This window comes from Onychostoma macrolepis, chromosome 18, assembly GCF_012432095.1.
Source record: "Onychostoma macrolepis isolate SWU-2019 chromosome 18, ASM1243209v1, whole genome shotgun sequence".
In the NCBI taxonomy this organism is placed as follows: Eukaryota; Metazoa; Chordata; class Actinopteri; order Cypriniformes; family Cyprinidae; genus Onychostoma; species Onychostoma macrolepis.
Genome location: NC_081172.1, coordinates 17,359,963 through 17,384,950, shown reverse-complemented (window position 1 = coordinate 17,384,950; position 24,988 = coordinate 17,359,963). Strand labels below are relative to the sequence as shown.

The 24,988-nt window shown below is 35.4% G+C and overlaps 1 protein-coding gene across 1 annotated transcript in view; it reads right to left on the bottom strand.

Moving 5' to 3' along the window:
* Nucleotides 1–24,988, bottom strand: part of LOC131524835 (protein jagged-1b) — a 73,930-nt gene that overhangs the window by 9,059 nt on the left and 39,883 nt on the right. Inside the window, exons 3-7 of the mRNA XM_058752190.1 lie at nt 16,544–16,601; nt 10,144–10,398; nt 5,469–5,529; nt 5,197–5,327; nt 516–635 (exon numbers count right to left, since the gene is read on the bottom strand). Of these exons, the coding sequence (XP_058608173.1) occupies nt 516–635; nt 5,197–5,327; nt 5,469–5,529; nt 10,144–10,398; nt 16,544–16,601 (625 nt within the window). The remainder of the gene's footprint in view (nt 1–515; nt 636–5,196; nt 5,328–5,468; nt 5,530–10,143; nt 10,399–16,543; nt 16,602–24,988) is intronic.

Here is a 24,988-nt window from a genome sequence, read left to right as displayed (position 1 = left end):
AAGGTGTCTGGCTGTTCTTTAAGGAGTTATTGTTGATGTGCCTAACTGGATGGAGAAATTGTGATGAAAAGATGGGTTTGCTGGAACCACAGTCTTGGCAAGGTTGAGTTGAAGGTGATGGTCCTTCACCCAGCTCACTTCAACACTGAACATAAGTGTGTGTATTTTAAGCTGTTGTTATTTGTCATCTTACAGTGATTCTTGGTTTGATGCTTCAAACTCCAGAGCAGTCTTGCTGTAAATTTATCTCTTATCAACACCTCACAGAGCTACATTAGAGATCACATGTTAACACAGACTAAAATTATCGCTACCGAGGAGATAATTGGTCAGACTCATGCAGGGTGGCGAAGCGAAAAATAAGAGTTGATAACATGCCGTGCTTCATCTACGAGTGAGCTTTGACTACAACATTCTGCAGATTTTACTCTCACACAGCACATCTTTGAGGTGTGCTTGTAATAGGCTGTCAGGGTTGACAGACTTTATGGTTGTGTTTTATAGAGTCATCTCACCGATGTCACAATTGCGGCCACGGAAACCCTCCTGACACACACACAGATACTCGTTGGGTTCGGTGTTGGTACATGTACCACCGTTCTTGCATGGCTGATGGTTACCACAATAATTCAGATCTGTATGCAAAAGAGAAAGAGAAAATTTGACAATTTATTATCTTGAAATTGATGTGTTTTAAAAAGGCAAAATCAAGTCAACACTAAATCAAAATGAACCTTTCTGAAAAGTGCATTCAATTGTATTAGTGCTAATATAAAACATTTTATGCATTAAGAAATAAATAGTGCTGTTGTAAAGACTCATCTGAATGGTGTACACTCACATGAGTTGAACACTGTACTGAATAGTTTTCAATAGTACTAGTAATAGTATTTTGCCATGCTGAAATGATGTAACTGGCAATGCTTCACTAAATATCATGAGAATCCTAGTATTGTAGTGTTGTTTTGTGATATAAAGAGCAAAAATTAGACAGAAGGAACACACTTATTATTGTGCTTTACCAGCAGAGCCACTTTACTCTCAACCAGTACAGTGGTGACTGCAAAATGTAGTATTAAACGTCCATTTTCCATGATCCAATCAATTCCTGACAAATAAAATCAAGTTTCGTCACACATTTATTCTTGTTAAATATTCTGTTTCACCAAATGTCACATTATGGTAATACACTGGGTTGGATTCATGTTGACTTAAGAAATAAAAGACAAAATTGTGGTAAGGACAAAACCAATTGAATTTTTCCTTGCAGCAAAAAAGAAAAATAAACAGCCCTCCAACAAACTTTGGCCAAATTAAAGCCACGTGATTCAAAGGACTGTTTTCTTGCTCAAATTATATAAAAACACCAACACACACAAACACGTACAAATCATTATTAAATGATTTGTAAGAAAAATCATTATTAAATTTAAAACTGACTCAAAAAATACTAAGCTATGTGAAAACAGATGGGATCCAATTCTGATCCACATGCCAACACTTCCAGCAATACAATATACCAACATCTGTAATAAAAACACGACCTGCACTTTCACCCCTCTTTCCAGCACATGTACCACTGGGAACTGTTGCTTGTGGGAAAAGGATTTTCTAAACAATAATTTCAAGCTCAGACTCATGGGGTTACACAAAATGCCAGTTTGGTCTAGACACAAATTGAGTTTGACGTCTCAGACTTTGTTTAAATGTAGTTTACTTCATAAATCATACAAAATCTAACCAAGAATTCCTACAAGGTTATGCTTGAAGGGATGAGTTAAACTCAAATGGATTGTTTCCTGAAGATTTACCCTCAACACACAAGCATGCTTAACTGGAAGAATTATAACCACAACATACAAATAGACACACAAATTAAAACCAGTGCTATGATGGAAAATGATGCAGCCTGCAGACTGGCTCCTAAGATCTGAGTTTAGAGTTTGTGCGCGTGTGTGTTTGTGAAAGCCATTGAGATCAAGCTAGTATCTATAGTTTTATGACCTCGATTCATAAATGTGTGTGTGTGTATGTGTATATATATATTTATTTATGTGTGTGTGTGTGTGTGAGGGTGTGACAGTACCATTCACACAACCGCTGAATGGCAAGAGCCTGTTTTAGCCTCCACCTCATGGCTCACGTTCTGTTTACCCAAGACTATCAGCTTACACCTCTACAAAGCCCTGACGAAACCCCACGTGGGTCCATATCAGCTAATCTGGATCTATTTACACAAACGTTGCCTACTCAGTAAGCAGTCTTGGATTCAATGAACCTAATGACTCAGAATTTTTTGGCCATGTGTGATCAAATATGTTGACCGCTTTTCATTTTATTAACACCATTGACATATTTATTTAAAATGACATAATCATTTCATTTTCAACCTCTCTCCAAAACCCTGCCCTGCAAAGACATGACAGATGTCAGAAATCCTGCACAAAATGATTGACAGGCAGACAACATTTCTAATAAAATAAAGTGTTTTCCTATTTTATTGACATCTGTCTGGTAGTATTTCTGATGAGTTGCAGAGCTACTCCAGCCACTTTTTTTTTTAATCCAGCCACCTGTCTCAAATAAACGTATAAATACAATCATGGCCAAAAATATCGGCACCCTTGGTAAATATGATCAAAGGCGGCTGTGAAAATGAATCTGCATTGTTAATCCTTTTGATCTTTTATTTCTAAAATTCACAAAAATCTAACCTTTCATTGGATAATAAGAATTTAAAATGGGGGGAAATATTATGAAATAAATGTTTTTCCTCAAAATACACGTTGGACACAATTATTGGCACCCCTAGAAATTCTTATGAGTAAAATATCTCTGAAGTATATTCCCATTCATATTCACAATTTGGAGCACACCAGGGTGATTATGAACATGAAATTATCCAGCCATGGCTTCCTGTTTCACAGAAATATAAATAGGAGGGAAAACAAAGGCCAAATTCCCTTAATCATCCATCACAATGAGAAAAACCAAAGAATATATTTCTGATGTGCAGCAAAAGATAATTGAGCTTCACAAATTAGTGAAGTGGCTTTAAGAAAAGAGCTAGAGCAGTGAAAATTCCCATTTCCACCATCAGGGCAATAATTAAGAATTTCCCATCAACAGAAAATGTTACGAAACTGCCTGGAAGAGGACATGCGTCTATATCGTCCTAATGCACGGTGAGAAGGAGAGTTTGAGTGGCTAAAGACTCCTTGGACCACAGCTGGAGAATTGCAGAAAATAGTTGAGTCTCAGGATCAGAAAACCTTTCAAAATTGTCAAACAGCACCTACATCACCACATGTTGTTTGGGAGGGTTTCAAGGAAAATTCTCCTCACTCATCCAAAAACAAACTCCAGCATATTCAGTTGTCAGACACGACTGGAACTTCAAATGGGACTGGCTTCTATGGTCAGATGAAACTAAAAAATGAGCTTTTTAGCAGCAAACACTCAAGATGGGTTTGGTGAACTCAGGGATAAAAAGTACCCCATGTGTACAATGAAATATACTGCTGTATTTTTGATGTTGTGAGCCTATATTTCTGCTGGAGGTCCTGGACATCTGGTTTAGACACATGGCATCATGGATTCTATCAAATACCAAAATATAAAAAATCAATAAGTGACTGACTCTGTTAGAAATCTTATAATGGGCCATGTTTGGATCTTCCAACCGTACAATAATCCAAACACAAACCTCAAAAACAACACAAAAATGGGTCACTGAGCACAAAATCAAGCTTCTGCTGGCCATTCCAGTCCTCTGACCTGAACCCTATAGAAAATGAGTGGTGAACTGAAGAGAAAAGCACCAACATGGAGCTGAGAATCTAAAGGGTCTGGAGTGATTCTGGATGAAGGAATGGTCTCTGATCTCTTATCACATGTTCTCTAACCTCATCAGGCATTATAGGAGAAAATTTAGGGCTGTTAAACTGGCAAATGGAGGTTTCAAAGAGTATTGAATAAAAGGGTGCCTTTAATTGTGGCCAATGTGTATTAGAGAAAAACATTTATTTCATAATGATATTTCACCCCACATTAAATTCTTATTATCCAATGAAAGGTTAGATTTTTGTGATTTTTTTAAATTAAAGATCAAAAGGATTAACAATACAGATTCATTTTCACAGTCTTTTTTGATCATATTTACCAAGGGTGGCGATATTTTTGGCCATGACTGTATCATAGGTAATTTTCCCTAATAGTTTTATTCATTGTAAAAGTTTGGGAACAGTAAGTTTTTGTTTTTTTAAAGAAAGAAAGAAAGAAAGAAATACTTTTATTCAGAAAGGATGCATTAAATTGGTCAAAAGTGACAGTAAAGACATTTGGAATGTTAGTTTCACATACTGTTCTTTTCTATTCATCAAAGAATCCTAAAATTAATGGTACCCCACAAAAATATTAAACAACATAACTGCGTTCAACATTGATCATAATAAGAAATGTATGGAGTAATGTATGAACATTACTGGAGTAATGGCTGCTGAAAATTCAGATTTCTAAAATGTGCTAAAATAGAAAACAGTTATTTTGAATAGTAATATTTCACAATATTACTGTTTTATTGTATTTTTGATCAAATAAATGCAGCCTTTGTGAGCATAAAAGATTTCATTAAATCCCAAAACCTTTGAAAACCTTTGTACCGTTTAATTAAATTATTTCTGATTGTCAAATTGAACCAGCTTGTGATATTTTGGGTCTTTGGTCAACTAATTTAAATAATATTTTGTTGTTAATCAGTCACAGCTGTACAAACATTTTAATAATGATTACACAAGTCAAATTTTTTTTACCGTGTTTCTTTTAAAAATAAATTTCACTGCTGTCATCAAGCTTACAAGCTTACTGTTGGTCTGTGTTACATGAACGCTGTATAAAGCATCATCTCTTCCAGTGTGAACAGAGTGTGAGACAAGTGCAGAAATCTGCCTCTGTCTGCTGTCTTTAAATATGTGCATATATTACAGCTACAACTAAGGACAACTAAGTGTCGTCCACATACTTTTTTCTTTAAAAAGCATCTCATTGTGTTACACGTAAGATAGAAAATTATGAGATTAATCACAAGAAAATATTTTTTTAAAAACTGATTGATGGCCCTAGTAATAAGAACAGTAATTTTTGCACACACACACACACCCACCAGCACATTTCCTTGTGTTGCAGGTGCCATCTTACCTTTGTCACAGAGCAGGCCGCCCCAATTTGTGTCACACACACACTTCCAGGGTTCAGTGCAAGTGCCGTGATCACACCCAGGAAACGTCTCGCACTCATCGCACAGATCACCCTTCCAGCCGTAATGACATCTACAGAGAGAGAGGTTACAGCAGACAGGAAGTGAGAAAAAGACACAAATAAAAGCCAGTAGATGCTGAATATGGCATGCATCAGTGCTCGGTGGAGCTTGTAGAGAGGGTGAGATATTTCTGAAACCTGGACAGACTCACTTGCACTCTCCGGGCAGATCGCAGGAGCCGTGTTCCAAGTGACATCCCTGCTTACACACCGCTACAAAAATAACCATGCATGCATACAGATGATTGATTCAGATTAGCGATATGATGATCAAAATTATTCACTAAAGACATCTTACAAGTGCAGAGGATCATTTTCATAACACACATAACTTAATTAGACAATAAATGGACACATAATCCATTGCCAAATGCAACAGGTCATGATGTGACGCTCCTCTTACTCAACTATTGTTAACATAGTGCTTGCTAAATGCTGTGACTTGGGATATGGTAGTAATATGGGCTCTTCCTTGATCATCTCAGGGGAGAAATTTCTTCCTTAAATCATTCTCTGCTGGAAAACGGATTTGGCCTCAATGGAATGTTGGAAAAGCATGTCAGTAAATAATCCTGTAGTCTAATTGTCATATAAGGGCAGAGTAAGTGCCGGTTCAGACAGAGAACACATTTTTGTTGTGAAAATGGTGAGACGTAAGATATGGGATCAGAATTCCGCCAAATGTATTGAAGTCACGGATAAAAACATAAGCGTGAACACAAAATGTTAAAACGCAAGTAAAAATATATTGCATAAAATTTAAAAATGAAAGCAAAAGTTTTCAGAATAGCAAACAATGGTCACGGATCGAAAAATAATAAGCATAAATCAAAACTTTAATAACGCATTTAAAAATAATAATAAGCATACATCAAAACTTTAAACACATTTAAAATCATATTGCACAAAACTGAAATATTAATGCAAAATTATCCAAATTGCACAGAAAATCATGTTTTCCTTGGTTATATTTCTGTTTTTTGTGCTCTCAGACATTTTCTGCACATATTTTTATTTTTTGTATGCTTATGCGGTTTTTTCCTTCGCTCTTCGTGTAAATCAAAATGGGTTTAAGCATCATCATTGGTCCACTAGTTCTTGATTGACAGCTCCTCCTCTAGACAATCAGTCGAAGAGGGGTGTGGACGTCACTCCAACTCGCCTCATTAGCTGCCGATGCTCAGCGTTCACTTGTACAGGTGAAAATGTTTAACTGTCAGCTGGGTAACATCTTTCCATACAGGACACCGTTATATGTGTCTGTCTGTCACAGCTGTACGCCTGCCTGGCAATCCGTTAACGTTAAATAAGTAAATTAATTATGAATTAATGTAGTGTTTTTATATTGACTTGGCTAGATTTGACTACTGATCAATGAAAATGATAGTGTTACAGAGGAGACTGCTAGAGGCCAGGTGGATTTTATATACACAATCTTTCATTTGGATATTGTGTTTATTTACATATATAATTGCATAACACGGTCAAATTAATGTCTTAAATATATATAGTTTGAATATAGCAACAATATGAAAGTAAAATAGCCCGTAGGTGGCAGCAAGTTACTATCTAGAGTGAGTCATTAAATCATTCATTCAAACGGCTGATTCGTTCAGTGAGGAATAGTGAATCATTTTATTATATCATTTTATCAATACAAAAGGCTGCTGTGTGCTGCTTGTAGAGGACACTGTTCTACTGTGGCTTTGTTTGGACTCTTCGTCGAAATACAGCAAAATGAGAAAATAGGCTACATTATTTAACTTACTCAAATTTTACTTCCTATGTTGATTTTATACTACAGTTCAATAAACATTTGCAATGGTGCTGAAAACAATACTCTTCCTCGTGTGATATTGCTAAACTGTATGCCATTTTATAATCTCAGAGTAACATAAAATGTGATAAATCTTACAAAACCACCAATCAATGACATAGCCTACTGTACATGAAAGACAAAGCTGCAAATCTGAGGGAAAAAAAATACACATAAGAAAAATATTGAAATCACGAGCAATATACAGTGAACTAAACAATTGTGACTGTCACATTACTCTTACTCATAGTATCTTTTTTCTAACAGTAATAACCATAACTGTGAGTGACCATATTTCTCATGGTGGAATGGAGTGGGCAATATGACCACGATATGAGACATTTTATTTCATTATATAGTTGTTTTTTTTAACAACAAAGAAGCAAATTACAAACCATAAGACAAATACGATAGAGATATAAATTAAATAAACTCATTTTTCAAATACAGTAGGTTTATTTAACATGTATACATTTATGTAGCATCTTTTGTTTGATTAACATTAATGACGCACACATTTGTCCCTTTATAACCGAATGTATGGATGTAATATAGGCTACACTGTAAAAAGTGAAAGTTGACTTAACTTAAAAAAATTGAGGAAACCCGTTGCCTTAAAATTATTAAGTACATAATAATTAAAAAAAATAAAAATAAATAAGTGAACTTGACAATTCAATTAACTTATTTTTTTTTAAATTATCATTTACAATGGGTTTCCTCAATTTTTTTAAAGTTAAGTCAACTTATCACTTTTTACAGTGTACTGACACATTCCCGGTTTTCACCCACCTTTTTATGTTCACTTAAGTCATAACAGACACTGTATTTATGTGATATACTCCACACAATGGACATTTTGATAGCTGAAATACGTACGGGACTCTCCCGGGAAAAAAGGGACGTCTGGTCACCCAACCAAAACAAGATCATCAACTTATCATCAATCAGGTATAGGCGAGCCAGGCACATATAACTGACTTTGAGAGACCTGTGAATATAGTGACTGCTCCCTTTCACGATGTGACTTTCACCTTTCACCTACGGAGGTAAATAAAGATATGGTGAATATAATAGTGACGGGTCGCTAGGACGGCTCATTTAACGTTAACGGATCGCCAGGTAGGCGTACAGCTGTGACAGACAGACACATATAACGGTGTCCTGTATGGAAAGATGTTACTCCAGCTGACAGTAATCCATTTTCACCTGTACAAGTGAACGCTGAGCATCGGCAGCTAATGAGGCGTGTTGGAGTGCCGTCCACGCCCCTCTTCGACTGATTGGCTAGAGGAGGAGCTGTCAATCAAGAACTAGTGGACCAATGATGACGCTTAAACCCGCCCTGATTTACATGAAACTCTAACCGCAACATTTGGACAAGCAAGCGCAGAATGTGGAAACAAGAGCGAAGGGAAAAACAGCATAAGCATACAAAAAATAAAAATATGAGCAGAAAATGTCTGAGAGCACAAAAAACCAAGGAAAACATGATTTTGTGTGCAAGTTGAGTAATTTTGAAATATTATTTGTTTTGTGCAATATAATTTTAAATGTGTTTAAAGTTTTGATTTATGCTTTTTTTTTTTTTAATGCGTTATTAAATTTTTGATTTACACATATTATTTTTTTATCCGTGACCATTGTTTGCTATTCTGAAAACGTTGCTTTCATTTTTAAATGTTGTGCAATATAATTTTACTTGCGTTTTTAAATTCTGTTTTCACTTGTTATGTTTTTATCTGTAACTGCAATACATTTGGCGGGATTCTGATCCCATAGTAAGAACACCTACTGTACATTTGCATTATAGTGTAATATACTGTAATATGATATAAAGGAAAATGGACTGGAATAATGAATCTGTTTCACTTCTTGACATTGTTTTACTGAAAATTACACTGTTTAAACAACATTAAACAACTGAGTGAGTGAGCAACCAAGGTGGGCGGGGCTTAAAGGGATAGTTCACCCAAAAATGAAAATCACCCCATGATATATTCACTCTCAAGGTATCCTAGGTGTATATGACTTTATTCTTTCAGACGAATCCAAACGGAGTTATATTAAAAAATGTCCTGGCTCTTCCAAGCTTCATAATGACAGTGAATGGGTGATATTTAATAGTCAAGTAGGATTAGAATAGACTGTGTCCATCCATCATAAAAAAGTGCCTCACACGGCTCTGGGGGGTGAATAAAGGCCTCTAGTAGCGAATCGATGCGTTTTTGTAAGACAAATATCCATACTTAAAATGATATAAAAAGCAATCTCTAGCTTGCGTTAACAGTCATACACAGAAGCCGTTGCGAGTGGATGAGGTAGAACGTTGTGAGAATATGCTAGTCTCGTGAGAACCAATGTTTGTTTACAGGAGCAAAGGAAGCAAAGTTTCCTTACTTTAGCATCTCCTCTTGGCTTGTATCGAAATCCTCCAACATTCTTCTTTACAAATCCTCGTTTTGTACTTCTAATTCATGACCAATGTTTTGTTTTGCTCTCTCCTTTGTGATTCTGCGTTTTTCACTTCTCATCGACGCATATGTCCCACGTCGTCATCCGCCGGAAAGGCACTTTTTCATGAACACGTGTACGACAGTTAGCAGAAGCTGTACAGACAACTGTACAATATTTTAAATATGGATATTTTTCTTACAAAAATGCATCGATTCGCTACTGGAGGCCTTTATTCACCCCCCAGGAGCCATGTGGAGCACTTTTTATGATGAATGGACGCAGTTTATTCTAATTCTATTGGACTATTGAATATCATCCATTCACTGCCATTATAAAGCTTGTAAGAACCAGGACATGTTTTAATATAACTCTGAATTTGATTCGTCTGAAAGAATAAAGTCATATACACCTAGGATGCCTTGAGGGTGAGTAAATCATGGGGTAATTTTCATTTTTGGGTGAACTAACCCTTTAAACAATAATCGGTTGTTATGTTTGTGTGTGAATAGCCTGAAGACCACAGTACATAAAAACAATGTGCTGAAGCCACTCACCCTGTCTGCACTCTGCTCCAGTCCAGCCCTCCTTACACACCTTAGTACCAGAAGGATCACAGTCGAAATGGCCAAAAAAGTCATCTCGTGCTCGGCAGAGTTTGTTGCAGAGTGGGCCGTAGTAATTGGTGTCGCAGCGGAATCGCAGGCGGTATTCCAGAGTGAATGTGCGGCCGTGATGCCGGAAGGACTGCCACTGCTCACCTGGGTTCAGCATGGAGGACAGCAGCACTCGCTCTATTAATTCCTCCCTACCTGAGGGGGCAACAGACAGAGTAATGTATATTTGTATTTTTCCTCCCCAAAAGGACATTGAAAAGCTATCAGATGATATGTGTCCGCAAAAGGACCTTAAAGGAATGTTCAGGGTTTGATACAATTTAAGATTTAAGTTTAAATTTATTGTTTTTTTTGTTGTTGTTGTTTTTTTTCAACAGCTTAATTTGACATGCCCTTGTTTTTTTTTTAAAGTAAGCTAAAACTTCTGTTACAGTAAAGCACTTACAGTGGACGCAGGGGCGCAGATAGGATTTTTTAACTGGGGGGGACCAAGCTGTCAGCAAATTATTTAAACTCAATTCGTTATTTTGCGTAATTTGGGCTTTAATTAGTGCTCAAGTAGTTACTTTGCGTAATTTGGGCTAATGATTTGCACTAAAAAGCCATTGGGGGATTCTTATTTGAAATCATGGATAAACAACAATGAACAAAGGTAAACAAAGGCCTACCTGATCACCACTAGCAATTCATGATCAGACTGTTATTTGACTAGTATGCCAATCACCCACCAAAACTTCATGTCTTCAGCAAAGTATGTTTTATTTAAACATTTGCTTATCTCAGCATACAAAGTCTATCATTATAGGATACTTACATTGTTTGTTTGTTTTTTGAAAAAACGAGGTGATTGTTTTTTGTCTCTTCATTGCCTTTATGTGGCATTTGCAGTCAATTTTTTTTCAGTTCAGAAAATCACCAACTCAGCTCAGTCATAAATTGTATATGATCACTATGGTTACTGCTCATACAGGCACGAGGTCCCGCCTTTGTCGCCTCTGATTCGCTAGAAGGGCTCTCTCCGATTGGCTACACTAACGCGACCCCTAAACCTACCCAATAGGAGGAGACCCTTCTAGCCAATCAGAGGCGAAAAAAGGCGGGACCTTCCCCTACCATCCTGGGAAAAAAAGATTTGCGCCCCGGCGTCACTCAGAGAGCGTGCAAACACTGGTTAATCCTCTGTTTTACCGATTTTTGTCGCCTTTCGTAGGGATAGTGAGGGCGGGGGACGGATCGGGTCACTATGATTTTGGGGGGGTCATGTCCCCCCCGTCCCTAGTGCCATCTGCGCGCCTGAGTGGACATACATGTGGAACACAGGTGTTTTAAAAAGAAAAATAAATAAATAAAACATCTTAGAAATATTAAACATTATACACTACCACTTTAAAGTTTGCAGTCAGAAAGATTTATTAATGCTTTTGAAAGTATTCTCTTATGCTCACCAAGGCTTTTATTTGATCAAAAATACAGTAAAAACAATAATATTATAATATTATTAATATTACTATGCGTTAATATTTTTTTAACGCAGATTAATCGTTTGATAAGGTTTGACCCCAACTTCTTCCCGTCATCGTCAAGGTTATCTATCATTAATGTGTGATGAGGGTACAGCGCCAGTGTTGCCAGGGTAACGGCACAAGTGGGCTATTTTGAAAATACAGTCGCGGGAAAAATTACAGAGCCGTGGGTTGCGGTTTTTGGGGTTACTTTTATAATGTACCGCGGCCACCCAAAGTGTATATAGACAAATAAAAATGAAAATAGATCCTTTTACTAATGTATATTATACTTGGAATGTATCCCTGGCCACTTAAGACCGGAGAGGCGGTTGTAACATCAAACAACGTGAGTTTCAGCAGAGCATACATGTTAAGGCTTTTACACAGCAGAAATAAACATGACAACAGACACTATAGATTATAATAATAATAATAGAAGATAATAAACACACATTTACGACAGGATATGGTCTGTTTGTGATTTTCTTGAGAGAATGTGTACATCTGAAATGATAATTTGTGCAGCGATATAAAAGGCTATAAATAGCCATTTTAACAACAGTAAACGACCAAATTCCACATGTGATCGCAAAAGGAACTTATTACAAACTCTCGATGGTGGTTTGAAGTGAGTTCTGAGTAAAAGTGTACTATTAATCTCATAAATTGTCTTATGAAGCATGTTAGCTTCATAATGCATTTTGTCATAATACTTCATGTAAGGTCGCAAGAAGTGTTTTGTTGTATTTATTTAGAAATACTTTTGATAATAGTTGGGTAAATGTATACTGGGATTGAAGCGATGTGGCTTGGTAAACATTTTATTGCCAGTATAATGGCTGAATAAAAACAAAAGAATAGTGATAAAAGAATAATAAGGATTATGTCTCATACCTGGCAGAAGTGTGAAAGGTTCTGTTTCCTTAAAATAGTTTGTCATGCATTTCTTTTTCAACATATTTACAGGTAAATCCTAGTATTTTAAATTTGTGATTAATCATGATTAAACACAGTCCATGACTGTGATTAACGCGATTACATTTTTAATCGATTGACAGCACTAATATATATATATATATAAACACATGCATATATATATTTAAGAAAAATATGTTTATATATTAAATATATTTATATATAATATAAATATATACATGTAAATACATGTAAATATTTTCAAAATATATACTGTATGTGTGTGTCTGTATATATACATAATAAACATACACAGTACACACACATATTCTGTAAACAAAAACGTTTATGTTGTATATGATTAATCACAATTAATCATTTGACAGCACTAATTTTATTATATTTTAAAAACTAATTTATTCCTGTGATGCAAAGCTGAATTTTCAGCAGCCATTACTCCAGTCTTTAGTTTCACACATCCTTCAGAAATCATTCTAATATGCTGATTTGTTGCTAAAGAAATATTTCTTATTATTATCAATGTTGAAAATAGTTGTGCAGCTTAATATTTTGTGGAAACCACAATATATGTTTGTCAGAATTACCATGATATATGGTGAAAGATTAATAGAAAGTTCAAAAACAGCATTTATTAGCAACAGTAAAGTTTTCTAACATTAGTCACTTTTGATAAATTTAATGTATCTTTGCTGAATAAAAGTATTATTTATTATTATTATTTTTAATCTTACTGACCCCAAACAATTGACTGGTAGTTTACATGTTATCTTGAGATTCGTATGAATCATATATTGATCCTAATTGTGTTGTATCTAATTTTAACTTCACAAACTCTGTTACACTGATGTTACACTGGTGTCTAAACTTTACAGCTAATAATACACAAGCTTATGTTGAATAATTCAAGTATGTGCACCCTGCAACTGGTTTTATTTACTTACATTTAAATTTATTTCTGTATGTAAGATTTTGTTGTCTTTTTTAATTAGTCGAAATTATTCTCTGTGGTAATCAACAAATGCTGTTGATAGAGCTTGAGTTGTGCGTCGAGGGTTGATGAGAAATTAGATTTGTTCATCTATCTCTCCCTTTTGTCCCTTGTGTACAAGAGCTTTCCCAAAGAGACGGTTAGCCTGCCTCATCTTGAATACTGTTACATAGTGCATTATCTCTCACAAAGCACTGCAGAAAGAAAGAAAACTTGCCTAATAGATGAGATCATTTGGGCTTAAAAACAAAGGAATGAAAACAGGAAAGATTGAAGGTGTTCAAACACAGCTAAGTTTTCCTAGCAGCCCCACACACGCAATAAAAATAAACACATCAACCGCATACAGTGACCCAAAAAAGTATTTGGGCCCTTAAGGCTGGTTCACACATACACATCTGGACATGATGATCTCGTCGTCTTCTGTTAACGGACTGCAGTGTAAGCACAGTCAGTAATTAGTGCTGTGGTCCATTTAAACCTCATTCTACTACAGTCCATTAGAGACATAAAAGACAACAGCAGAGCTGCACTCATGCAGAAAACCTTGAGCTCAGTTTATCACTGACATGTTAAGGCACATGAATTTACATGAACATAAGTCTGATCTCTTACTCGGGGATATACGATAACTATCACACAAGATCCATCAAACCCACAAAAGAGGAATTAAACACTCATTCTCAATCCTGTGATCAGTGATTTTGGGTTTAGAGGGTGGTTCAATGATAATAGAGGGTTAGACTGTCTTTATGGTTCTTTATCAAAGCATTTGGTCATCGCAATCGCATGGTTCCAGAAATGATTGATCAAGAGAGATGAAAACTGAACTACAAACGCTTAGGGATTCAGTGCAGAGCCAGGGTAAAGCAACAGTTAATTGGTCCCGTCCCATGGGATGTTGAACTGGAATTTGCATTTGACTGACCAAAAAGAATTTACTGAATTGCAATTCAAAGACATTTAACAGTATCCAAAATATATATAATTAGATTAAGTTAATTTTAAGTTGATACTTACTGATATATATATATATTTTTGGTTTTGATTGCTTCTATTGTCCTCATTTGTAAGTCGCTTTGGATAAAAGCATCTGCTAAATGACTAAATGTAAATGTAGTTATTTATTCCTATTTATCGTCTGATTTTTTTAACATTCATTTCTTAAACATTTTTAAACTAAGTTTTATTACTGTCAGAGCAACTACCAAATCAAACCAAAGCAAAGAAAAAAGACTGGCACACTGCTACATGTGCTCCATTACAATGTAATGTGGTGATTGTTCAATGAAGTAACTTGGTTTATTTACTTATTCTTTTGCTTTTTTGTGCCGTTTTTGGTCACGCACCTATTTGAAAGTATTTTTGGATGTGTGCATTTTACAATTAATACAGCCACTAAAACACCAGCCACAGAGAAGCACGAAATGTCCACATTATTTTAAGACTAAATAAATACACTGTAAAAAAAAAAGTTGAGCCAACATAAAATTTTAAGGCAACCAGCTTCAGCAGATTTTTGAGTTTGCTCAACTTATTTTTGTGGGAGATTCTCAAATTTTTGTTGTATAAACTTAAAACGACAAGTTGAGAAAACTCACAAAAACATTTTAAGTTGGCTGAACTTTTTTTTTTTTGCAGTGTAGTGAAAATTTGGATCTGTAAGATTATGTGTTTTTCATTATATTCAATTGAAATATATTAAATATGCCTCATGCTGTATGAAAATATGTTCATGGGTAATTCATACTAGAAATATATGAAATTATACATCAGCAGTCATATGACTTTATTTGAGGTCTACCCCATTTTATTTTTATTACCATGAATAAAAAACACAAATTGCTATTCTCTGGCAAGTTTACTCAGTTATTCTGTATTTTATTTTCATAATTTTTGTAATTCTGTAATTTAATTGCAATTTAAAGTCATTCGTCATGTAATTCTTAATGGTGCACAGCCCTGGACCGAATATGTCTCGAAGATGATGAAATAAATGGAAAACTGAACAAGTTGTGTCCTTGGCCCTTTCTCTCGCAAGTCTTTTTCAAGGACATAATGGGTCAGGACGGACTTTGTTAAAGCTTGTTAAAGCTATCTGGCACTCAGATACATGGCTGTATTATAATCCAGAGTTGGCAGGAAAAAAAGGCTCTACAATTCCAAACTCACGTCATTTCAACTCCTGGATCAGCCCACCTAAGCCTCACCTCACCAGAGACAAGCTGTAAATCCAATGAACGAGAGAAGGCACGGGTAAAGTAAATGAAAAGACATGACAGGAGAATGTGAGATTTAGAGAGAGGAGAGAAACAGAGATTTAAAAGTGAAACGAAGAGAAAATTACAATAAAAGAGAACAAGAATTCAAGAAAAAAGACCAAAAGAGGAGATGAGAGAAGTAGATGCGCCTGCATGTTTGTCAAACAAATTAAGTTTGGTTATTTATGAATATGAAGTGGCAATATCCAAGTGATTAAAATGTATCTCAGTGTTGTCTGAAGCATGCACATGTGTGTAATTTATTCATTAAATAGTCCACCATTATTGTGCATGAGAACATAATCAGTGCGTGTGATTGTATGTGTGCAAAATCCAGCAACATATTTTCAGTCATGGAGCTTTTCTTCAATTATAAGGAGAAACAATCAGAAAGCAACACAGGAAATGAAAGAGTCATGGAGACTGACCCCGTGTTTTACTCAGTTCTCTTGTAATCCCCAGAAGACAGCATGAGGGGTAAATACGGATTGGCGATGTCCTTCTTTTCATTCTTTCTTTCTCTCTGCTATTATATTGCTACAAATCGTGTCTGTGAGGACACATATGATCCATGGATTTTATTTAGTCACTCACACACACACACACACACACACACACACACACACACAGACACACACATATCATCATACCTGCCTCTGATGTTTCATTGTCATGGTCCAGAGCCTCGATCACCAGAGAAAACGATTTCTAGACAAAGGAAAATAAACAAGGAAATGCATGTCAGTGCTTTTTACATTGCAGCATGTACACGATACACCCAAAATGCTAAAAAAAAAAAAAACCTGCACAAATGCAGTAGAAATAATACATAATTCCCACCATTTTATCATCAAGCATATAAAAATCCTAATTTGGATTGCTTAAAAAAGTAACTAATAAGGAACTAATTATATGTCAAAGCTTAATACTTCGCTTGTGAAAAAAAAGGGTGCATAATTGTACTGAATATGCTCTTGCAGTGTATTTCAAATCTTAAAAGTATATTTTAAAAAAACTGTACAGATAATCTTGCATATGATATAATATTAGTGGAATAAAATGCCACTTAAGAGAGTAGACTTTCAGGACTGTTTCTTAAACACAAGTTTCTTAAGCTGAAAGTTTTAAAGTATTTATTAAATCATTATGTTGAATTAATATTTTGTTGTGCTTTAAAGAATTACACTTATTTTGATGTGCTGACTAACATACTAAAGCACATATAAAGTACCTGATTATAATTTTACCTGTAGTGTGTTATCCAATATTACATTTAAAGTTAAGGTATTTTAAATGTACTAAATTCTCCATTACAAATGTGTAATTACAAATATATTTGAATACATTATGTAAAAGCTTCAATAAAAAATGGCATTAAAGTACATTTTAGTTTGCCAGAAATGTGCGTAAGTACACAATAACTATATTTCAAAGACAAGAAGTAATTATGAAATTACATATAAAGTTGTACTACTTAAATGGGTCAAAAGAGCATTTAATCGCATTTAATGTAAATATTAATTAAAATAAATGTTTCATTTAATTGCAATTAACATGCAATTTGGTGTCCAAAAACATTATATTTATTTCACACTTAAGTATAGTCTTTTAAAATATGTTTTTTTTTTTTTTGGTCACAATTTATTTTAAGGTCCAATTCTCACTATTAACAAACCATCAATTATGACTTTTGCTTCAATAAACTCCTAATTTGCTGTTTATTATTAGTTAGTAAGGTAGTTGTTAAGTTGTTAAGTAGGTATTGGGTATAGGATTAGGGATGTAGAATATGGTCATGTAGAATACATGCTTTATAAGTCCTAATAAACAGCCAATACGTTAATAATATAGGCATGCTAATAAGCAACTAGTTATTAGTGAGAATTGGTCCTTATACTAATGTGTTACAGTTTTTCAGTAATAATAAAAGCATGCTAATGTGTACTTTTTCACGAGGTTTAAGGGTTTGTTCTGTAGTAAACACCACTAATAAAGTACAGATGTGTTTGTGATGTGCTTTTCATGCTGAAATTTGCTACTGGATCTCATGGTTTGAGCTTTTCCTCTGATAGCTACATCTCTAAAGTCCAGTGGGGGAACAGATGGTGACACTGAAAGCAACAGAAAACAGAAGAATGTCACCATTGATTCCCAGCAGCACTGAGGCCAAGCCGCTCTGCAGACTAAATACAGTACCAATCATCCCCAGACAACTGACAGTCATGAGTACTTAAACAAATAGAGTACTTCAAACGCTATTGAACAAGCGGCTGCAACATGTGATTTAGTGGGGGAGCTGACAAATTCATGAGAGCATCAACGAGTAGAAAAAGACAGACAGGGACGAAGAAAAAAAGAGAGGATGACAATTTTCTTCTTCCTCTCTGTGTCCCCTAAATGAATAATTCAAAGCCACACTCTCGTTCTCCAGTGAGAGGTCCAAACCCTGCCATGCAAATGACACAGCTGCAGCATTCTGGGTAGCGAAACTCTAAAAGGCAGCATGGATGTACGGTCACGCCTGTCTCGTAAGTGGCCACCACAGAGGAGAGGAGTGCTGGAGCTGAGTGAGGGACGGAGAGAGAAGACATGTGAGGCATAGGAACGATTGGCAGGAGTGAGGGAGCTTGATAAAAGTGCTGTTATAAGGGTTGAGAGAACATGATTCAGTGATTGAATGACTGACTGGGAAACGGACACGAGATGAAGACGAATCGCTTCATGTGACTGAAAAGCATCTTGCATTAAATGCACACAATAGAGCTTAAGCTTTATAATTATATTCCTAAAAACTACTTCAATTGCTCAAACGATAAAAGCTCTTCCATGTAAATGTGAGTTTTTGTCACTAGCCATGATTGTGGCAATTAGCATTCCCATATCCATTAGCATTTCCACTTATTTCAATGGCAGGTGCCATTAAGATGACTTTATTCAAATATTATTATATGAAAATATAAATATGTAATTTAGGTTGATCGTCAATGCTGAAAGATGTGTTTCAACCCCGAATGGTGTAGTGATAGTTACTCACATTCAACATAATGAGGTCAAGTGACAATGTAGCGTTTGAAATGTTTACTACTCACTATTTTAAAGGTTTATTTAGTAGTTAGTAGTTAACAACTACTGTTTACTTACTATTTTAAATGTTCATTCAGCAGTTCGGTAATTAAAAATGTAGTCATCTGAATGGTATACACTCATACATACATACATACTCATAATAGTTTTCTATAAAAAGTGTTTTGGTTATGTAAATGTGATTCACTCTCCTTAAAGGGATGACATTCTGTCATCATTTACTCACCTTCATATGGAAGCCCGCTTTCGCCACTGAATTTTAAAAAAAAAGATAATTTTTTGACTTTTTTTCTCAGAATTGCATAATACAAACTCACAATTCTGATTCTTTTTTGCAAATGCGAGAATATATCTCGCAATTCTGACTTTTTTTTCTCAGAATTGTGAGATGTATACTTGCAATCGCGAGTTATGAAGTCTAATTCTGAGGGGGGAAAAAAGATTGACATAGCCTAATCTCAGAATTGCGAGTTTAGGCTATATATCACAATTCTGACTTAATAACTTGTAATTGTTAATTGCATAAAAGTCAGAATTGTGAGATATAAACTCGCAATTCTGAGAAAAAAAGTCAGAAGTGTGAGACTTTCTCAGAATTGCGACTTTATTTCCCAGAATTGTGAGTTTAAAGCTTGCAATGGCGAGTTCATATCACGCAATAATGATTTCATAACTTGCAACCGTGAGTTTAAATCTCACAAATTTTTTCTCACAATTGTGAGTTTTTATCATGCAATACTGACTTTATAACTCGCAACTGCAAAATTATATCATGCAATTCTGAGAGAAAAAGTCAGTACTGCAAGTTTATCTCGTAATTCTGACTTTATAACTCCCAGTTGCGAGTTTATATGTCATATCTCTGAAAAAAAAAAGTCAGAATTGTGAGTTTGTATCATGCAATTTTGAGAAAAAGTCAGAATTACAAGATTAAACTTGCAATTGTGAGAAAAAAAGTTAACATTGTGAGATAAAAAGTCGCAAATTAACTTTTTTTTTAATGGCGGAAACTGGCTTCCATACCTTCATGTTGTTCCAAGCCTGTATGAGTTTTTTTCTTCTGTTGAACATAAAAGAAGATATTTTGAAGAACATGGGGAACCAAACAGTTGATGGACCCCACTAACTTCCATATTATATAAAAAAAAATAAATAATAATAATACAATGGAAGTCAATGGGAACCATCAACTGTTTGGTTACACAATTTCTTCAAAATATTATTTTTTGTGTGTGTTCAAGAAGAAAGAAGTGTATACAGTTTTGGAACAACTTGAGGTTGAGCAAATTAAGATTTTTATTTAGGTTAACTACATACAACTATAGATACATTATCTGTTCAATGGATTTTGTCAGTCCTCATGCTCATTGGCTGCTAATAGATGAAGAACTACTGAAAATACCCTCAAAAAATAGTAGGCAGTACACAGTGTATACTATATAATGCAGTATTACTGCTCCGCCCACAGTGAAATCTCATTGGTCCAAAATCCTTCTCCGCACAACTATTATACATTATGTTGTATTGCACTTTTTGCTTTCTGTGTGGACAATCAAATTGCTTGTTGCTAAAACCTCTCATGTATTTCCTGGTAAGAAGACAATCTACAAACTAAGTATAAATCAGTATAAAACAACAGTATGACAGGTATGTGTTAGCTAATGCTAAGTATCTTATAAATGTTTCATATAATAAGCTAACAGTCATTACACAATGTAAACAACATGTTTCAAATCCTTAACGGCCACTTCAGAGACAAAGACAGCACTGAGATAAAACCACATTTGCACTTTATTATTCCAGAGATGTGATTTGCGTTGTAACAGCACATACACACTCTCTCACACACATATTTGCTCACTCAAGTGAGTAATAGCTTTCCACAATTGCTCTCCACAACAGCACTCTCAAAAATAACAACCAGCACTACATACCCTTTCTTTTTCCTCTTAACACATTCATTCACACACACACACACACACACACACACACACACACACACACACACACACACACACACACACAGCATGCCCTCAGTGCCCTAACAAGCTCAAAACATTCACAGCACCCACACCCTTAAATAAACAACCAGAACAAAGGCAAATTTCTCAGACACACAAACAAAAATGTCCACCTACAGTGGTCTCCTCTCAGGCCCCGGAGCCCTCTCTCAACCCCCTGCAATGAGATAACCCAAACCACTCAAGCTCAGTGTTTGACACCCTCTCACACACACACACACACAAACAAGCCTTAGACGGATATCCAGCTCCAATTCAGCATAAACAGCTACTAAGCCAAGGCTGTCTATCTCCATTATAAAAAACATAACTCAAAAACATAACTCTCTCCATTTTTTGAGAGTTAACAATGGTGCTAGTGGGCTAAAAATGTATTAGCACAAATCAAAAAGTATTTAAAACAAATGTGTATAATAATTATATACAACACACAGTGGTGTGTACCAGAGCACACAACAAACAGCTACACATAAAACTGAATTAATCCACAGATTTTAATGAATTTGGCGAGCCAATGATGAGAATTGCATGCAGGTCACTTGCTTCATATCTGAATGAATCAGCCATTTGAATGAATCATTTGAATGAATGACTGAATGACTCAATCATTAAAAGAGTGATGCCACTTACTGGCAGTTTTGGTTTCATATTGAGAGTATCATTTCATTTTTTTTTTAAATATATTTTCATATTTCATATTCATCATTAAAAAACATTAATTCCCATTTATTATCATATCTTTGCACATAATGTAATTAGATTAAAAATGTTAATCGCTTGACAGCCCTAATATATGTTTGTGTGTGTGTGTGTGTGTGTGTGTGGTCCTAGTATTCCCTACATTATGAGGAACAAACGGAGACCCCACATGGATAGTATAAAAACTACTTACCAAATTAAGCACCTGGGCACCTGTTATGCCCCTTTTTACAAGATGTAATATTGGTCTTGGGTGTCCCCATGATGTATCTGTGACGTTTCAGTCCAAAATACCCAACAGATCATTTATTATAACAGCTGGAAAATGTCATTTTTGGGGTGTGTCTAAAAAGGAGCTGTTTTGGAGTGTATCACTTTAAATGCAAATGAGCTGCATATTCCAGCCCCGTCTACAGAAGAGTGCGTCGCGTATACGTCTCTCTGCATTACATACCTACTGCAATAAACAGCCGGTAGAAGCAACATAACTGAGAGCGAGAGAACATTTGGGAACATATGTTCAGCTGTACATATGGGAAGCCAAATGCACTGAAAGTGGGACGAAACAGCGCGATGTTACAGAGCTCGTGCCACACTGACCTGTCATCAGCGTGGATCAATTGACCAAGCCGCGCGACCGCACAACCGCGCAACCGCGCAACCGCGCTACCGAACGAATCTCATGCTACAAACGGCGCAAACTAATCTCACAAGCACGGCACTGTTCAGTTAAAAAATACTTAATGTATGCACACAAATACGGTGAAAATGCTAAGCACTAGGCCTATAACGACATGACATTCACAAAGGAGTCTGGAGTGATACATGTATTTAGGTAGATTTTGAGGCGCATTACCTTGAAAAATAAAAGTAATCCACAGCGTCCTCAGCAGCTCAGATGTTGGGAGAAAATGAGGACTCTTATGTTCAGTCTTACATCCAAACACAGAGCACCGGGTTTGCTTGCGAGAGATTGTTGATGTTACAGCTGCTCGAAAGCGGAGAAATGGAGGACAGCGTACAACCGCTGAGGGTGGAAACTATATATAATGCAGGGCTGTCAATCAACCCCCGTGGCCCGGCCCTCCGAAATGTGACGTCACACTGCATGAGAATCAAAACGGCTTGCCTAGTGAGACGAACTTGGTTTAAAGGGGATTAAAAAATTAGGAGTGGGTGGATTTTTATCATTGTAGGGTGGTTGTGTTCACACACTGCCAACTAGGGGTCTGCGATAATATCGTAATTGTTGTTTTAACGATGTGCAATTTGACATTATCGAGCATTTCGCAAAAACCAAACAAAACACCCCTACAGAGAGCACGCATTCATTACGTGAAGTCTAGACTAGAGCGCGTGCGCATTTAGAGTGTGTTCTTTCACTGCATGATTCAGTCTATTAAAATGCATTAAGAATGATGACAAAATTCAAGATATCAGGGCAGAAAATGTGTATGTGTATATATATATATATATATATATATATATATATATATATATATATCGTTTCATATAGTTACAATCACACGAAGAGTGCCGTTTTTTGTTCAAAAATAAGCAAGATTGTGATATTGATTTTATCTTATTTATTTTTATTCGGTTCAGTCGCAATGACTCACTTGTTAACAGTGACTTGCTGCCACCTACTGGGGATTTCAATTTCACATTCAAAGTATCTGTTCATTTTCAAATCATTTCAAAGATCAGTATTTAATGTTTTATGTTAAAAATATCAAAACATTATGCATTTGTAACTGCAGGTTAAAGCACTCCATGTCCTAAACAGTGTGTAAATGCATCTAAATGCCACTTCAGATGCAACTTCTGCAAAGATTAATTTTGTTGACACTGGTTTCATTTGTTTGGTAACAGCCTAAATGTCTTATTATTCTAATTGACTGATGAAATGTAACAAATTGACTCAAAAGATGCATACTTTTAGAAAAAAAAATTGCCAATAAAAGGTATAAATGAATTTAAACTCATATGAAAAGATTAATTTCTATCACTGATGTGAACTGACCACACAGAATATGAAGAATATCAAAAACTGCAGCTGTTCACGGTAGTCAGATATCAGCACAATAACACACTTGGCAAAATATCGTCTAATTATCGTTATCGAAAAAAATCCCAGAAAATATCGAGATATCATTTTTTTCCAATATCGCACACCCCTACTGCCAACATACATTTATGTCCAAACACCATGTAAAAGTGGATTTTGCATAATAGCTGCCCTTTAAATAACTGCAGATTACACTGTCATTATAGTAAAGTGAATAATTAAAATATCATCTATTAAGTTGATTGTGATAAAAAACTGATAAAATAAAAGGTCCCACTTTATATTAGGTGGCCTTAACTACTACATACTTACATTTAAATGAATCATTTGATACAATGCACTTATTGTGTACATACATGTTTTTACATTGTACTTATAATTTTAAAAATATCTACATGTAGTTACATCTGCAATTAATTTCTGTAATTACATTTATAATTACTCTGTTGACCCATCACTTGCACCTTAACCCACCCTTAAACCTATCCATACCACCAAACCTGTCCCTAACCTTACCCGTATCCCACCTCAATAGCAGTAAAAGTGTTTTGCAATACAATAAGTACATTGTACTTATTTTTTGATGTAAGTACATAGTAGTTAAGGCCACCTAATATAAAGTGTGACCAAATAAAATACATATTGGTTCATAATTACATAATATACTATAATGTATAGTGAAATGATCTTCCCACCCCTATCCGAAATGCTGAATCCCTGCCAATTTTCAAGCGACAGCTGAAAACTCATCTCTTTCGACGCTACTTGACTTCATCCTAAATTAAAGGGGGAAAAAAATAAAAAATATTTCCTATTCCTTCTCTTTCTAGCTTGTACTTATTTGAACAATGCCTGAAACGAGCACGTCCTGTGTCTGTTTGCCTCTTTAAGAAGAATCGCTTTATGTATTCGCCAATTGTAAGTTGCTTTGGATAAGTTGCATTCTACTCAAGTAAAAGTACCATTACATTAATGAAATTTTACTTAAGTACAAGTAAAAGTACCAGTCTAAAAATCTACTAAAGTAAAAGTAAAAAGTAGCTCATTTAAAATTTACTCAGAGTAAAAATTACTTAGTTACATTTTATCAGTGGGATGGAGGCAAAAATGGGACAGGCCAAGGGTGTCAAACTCAGTTCCTGGAGGGCCACAGCCCTGCACAGTTTAGATATAACCCTAATTAAACACATCTGATCCAGCTAATCTAATCATTTAGGCTTATT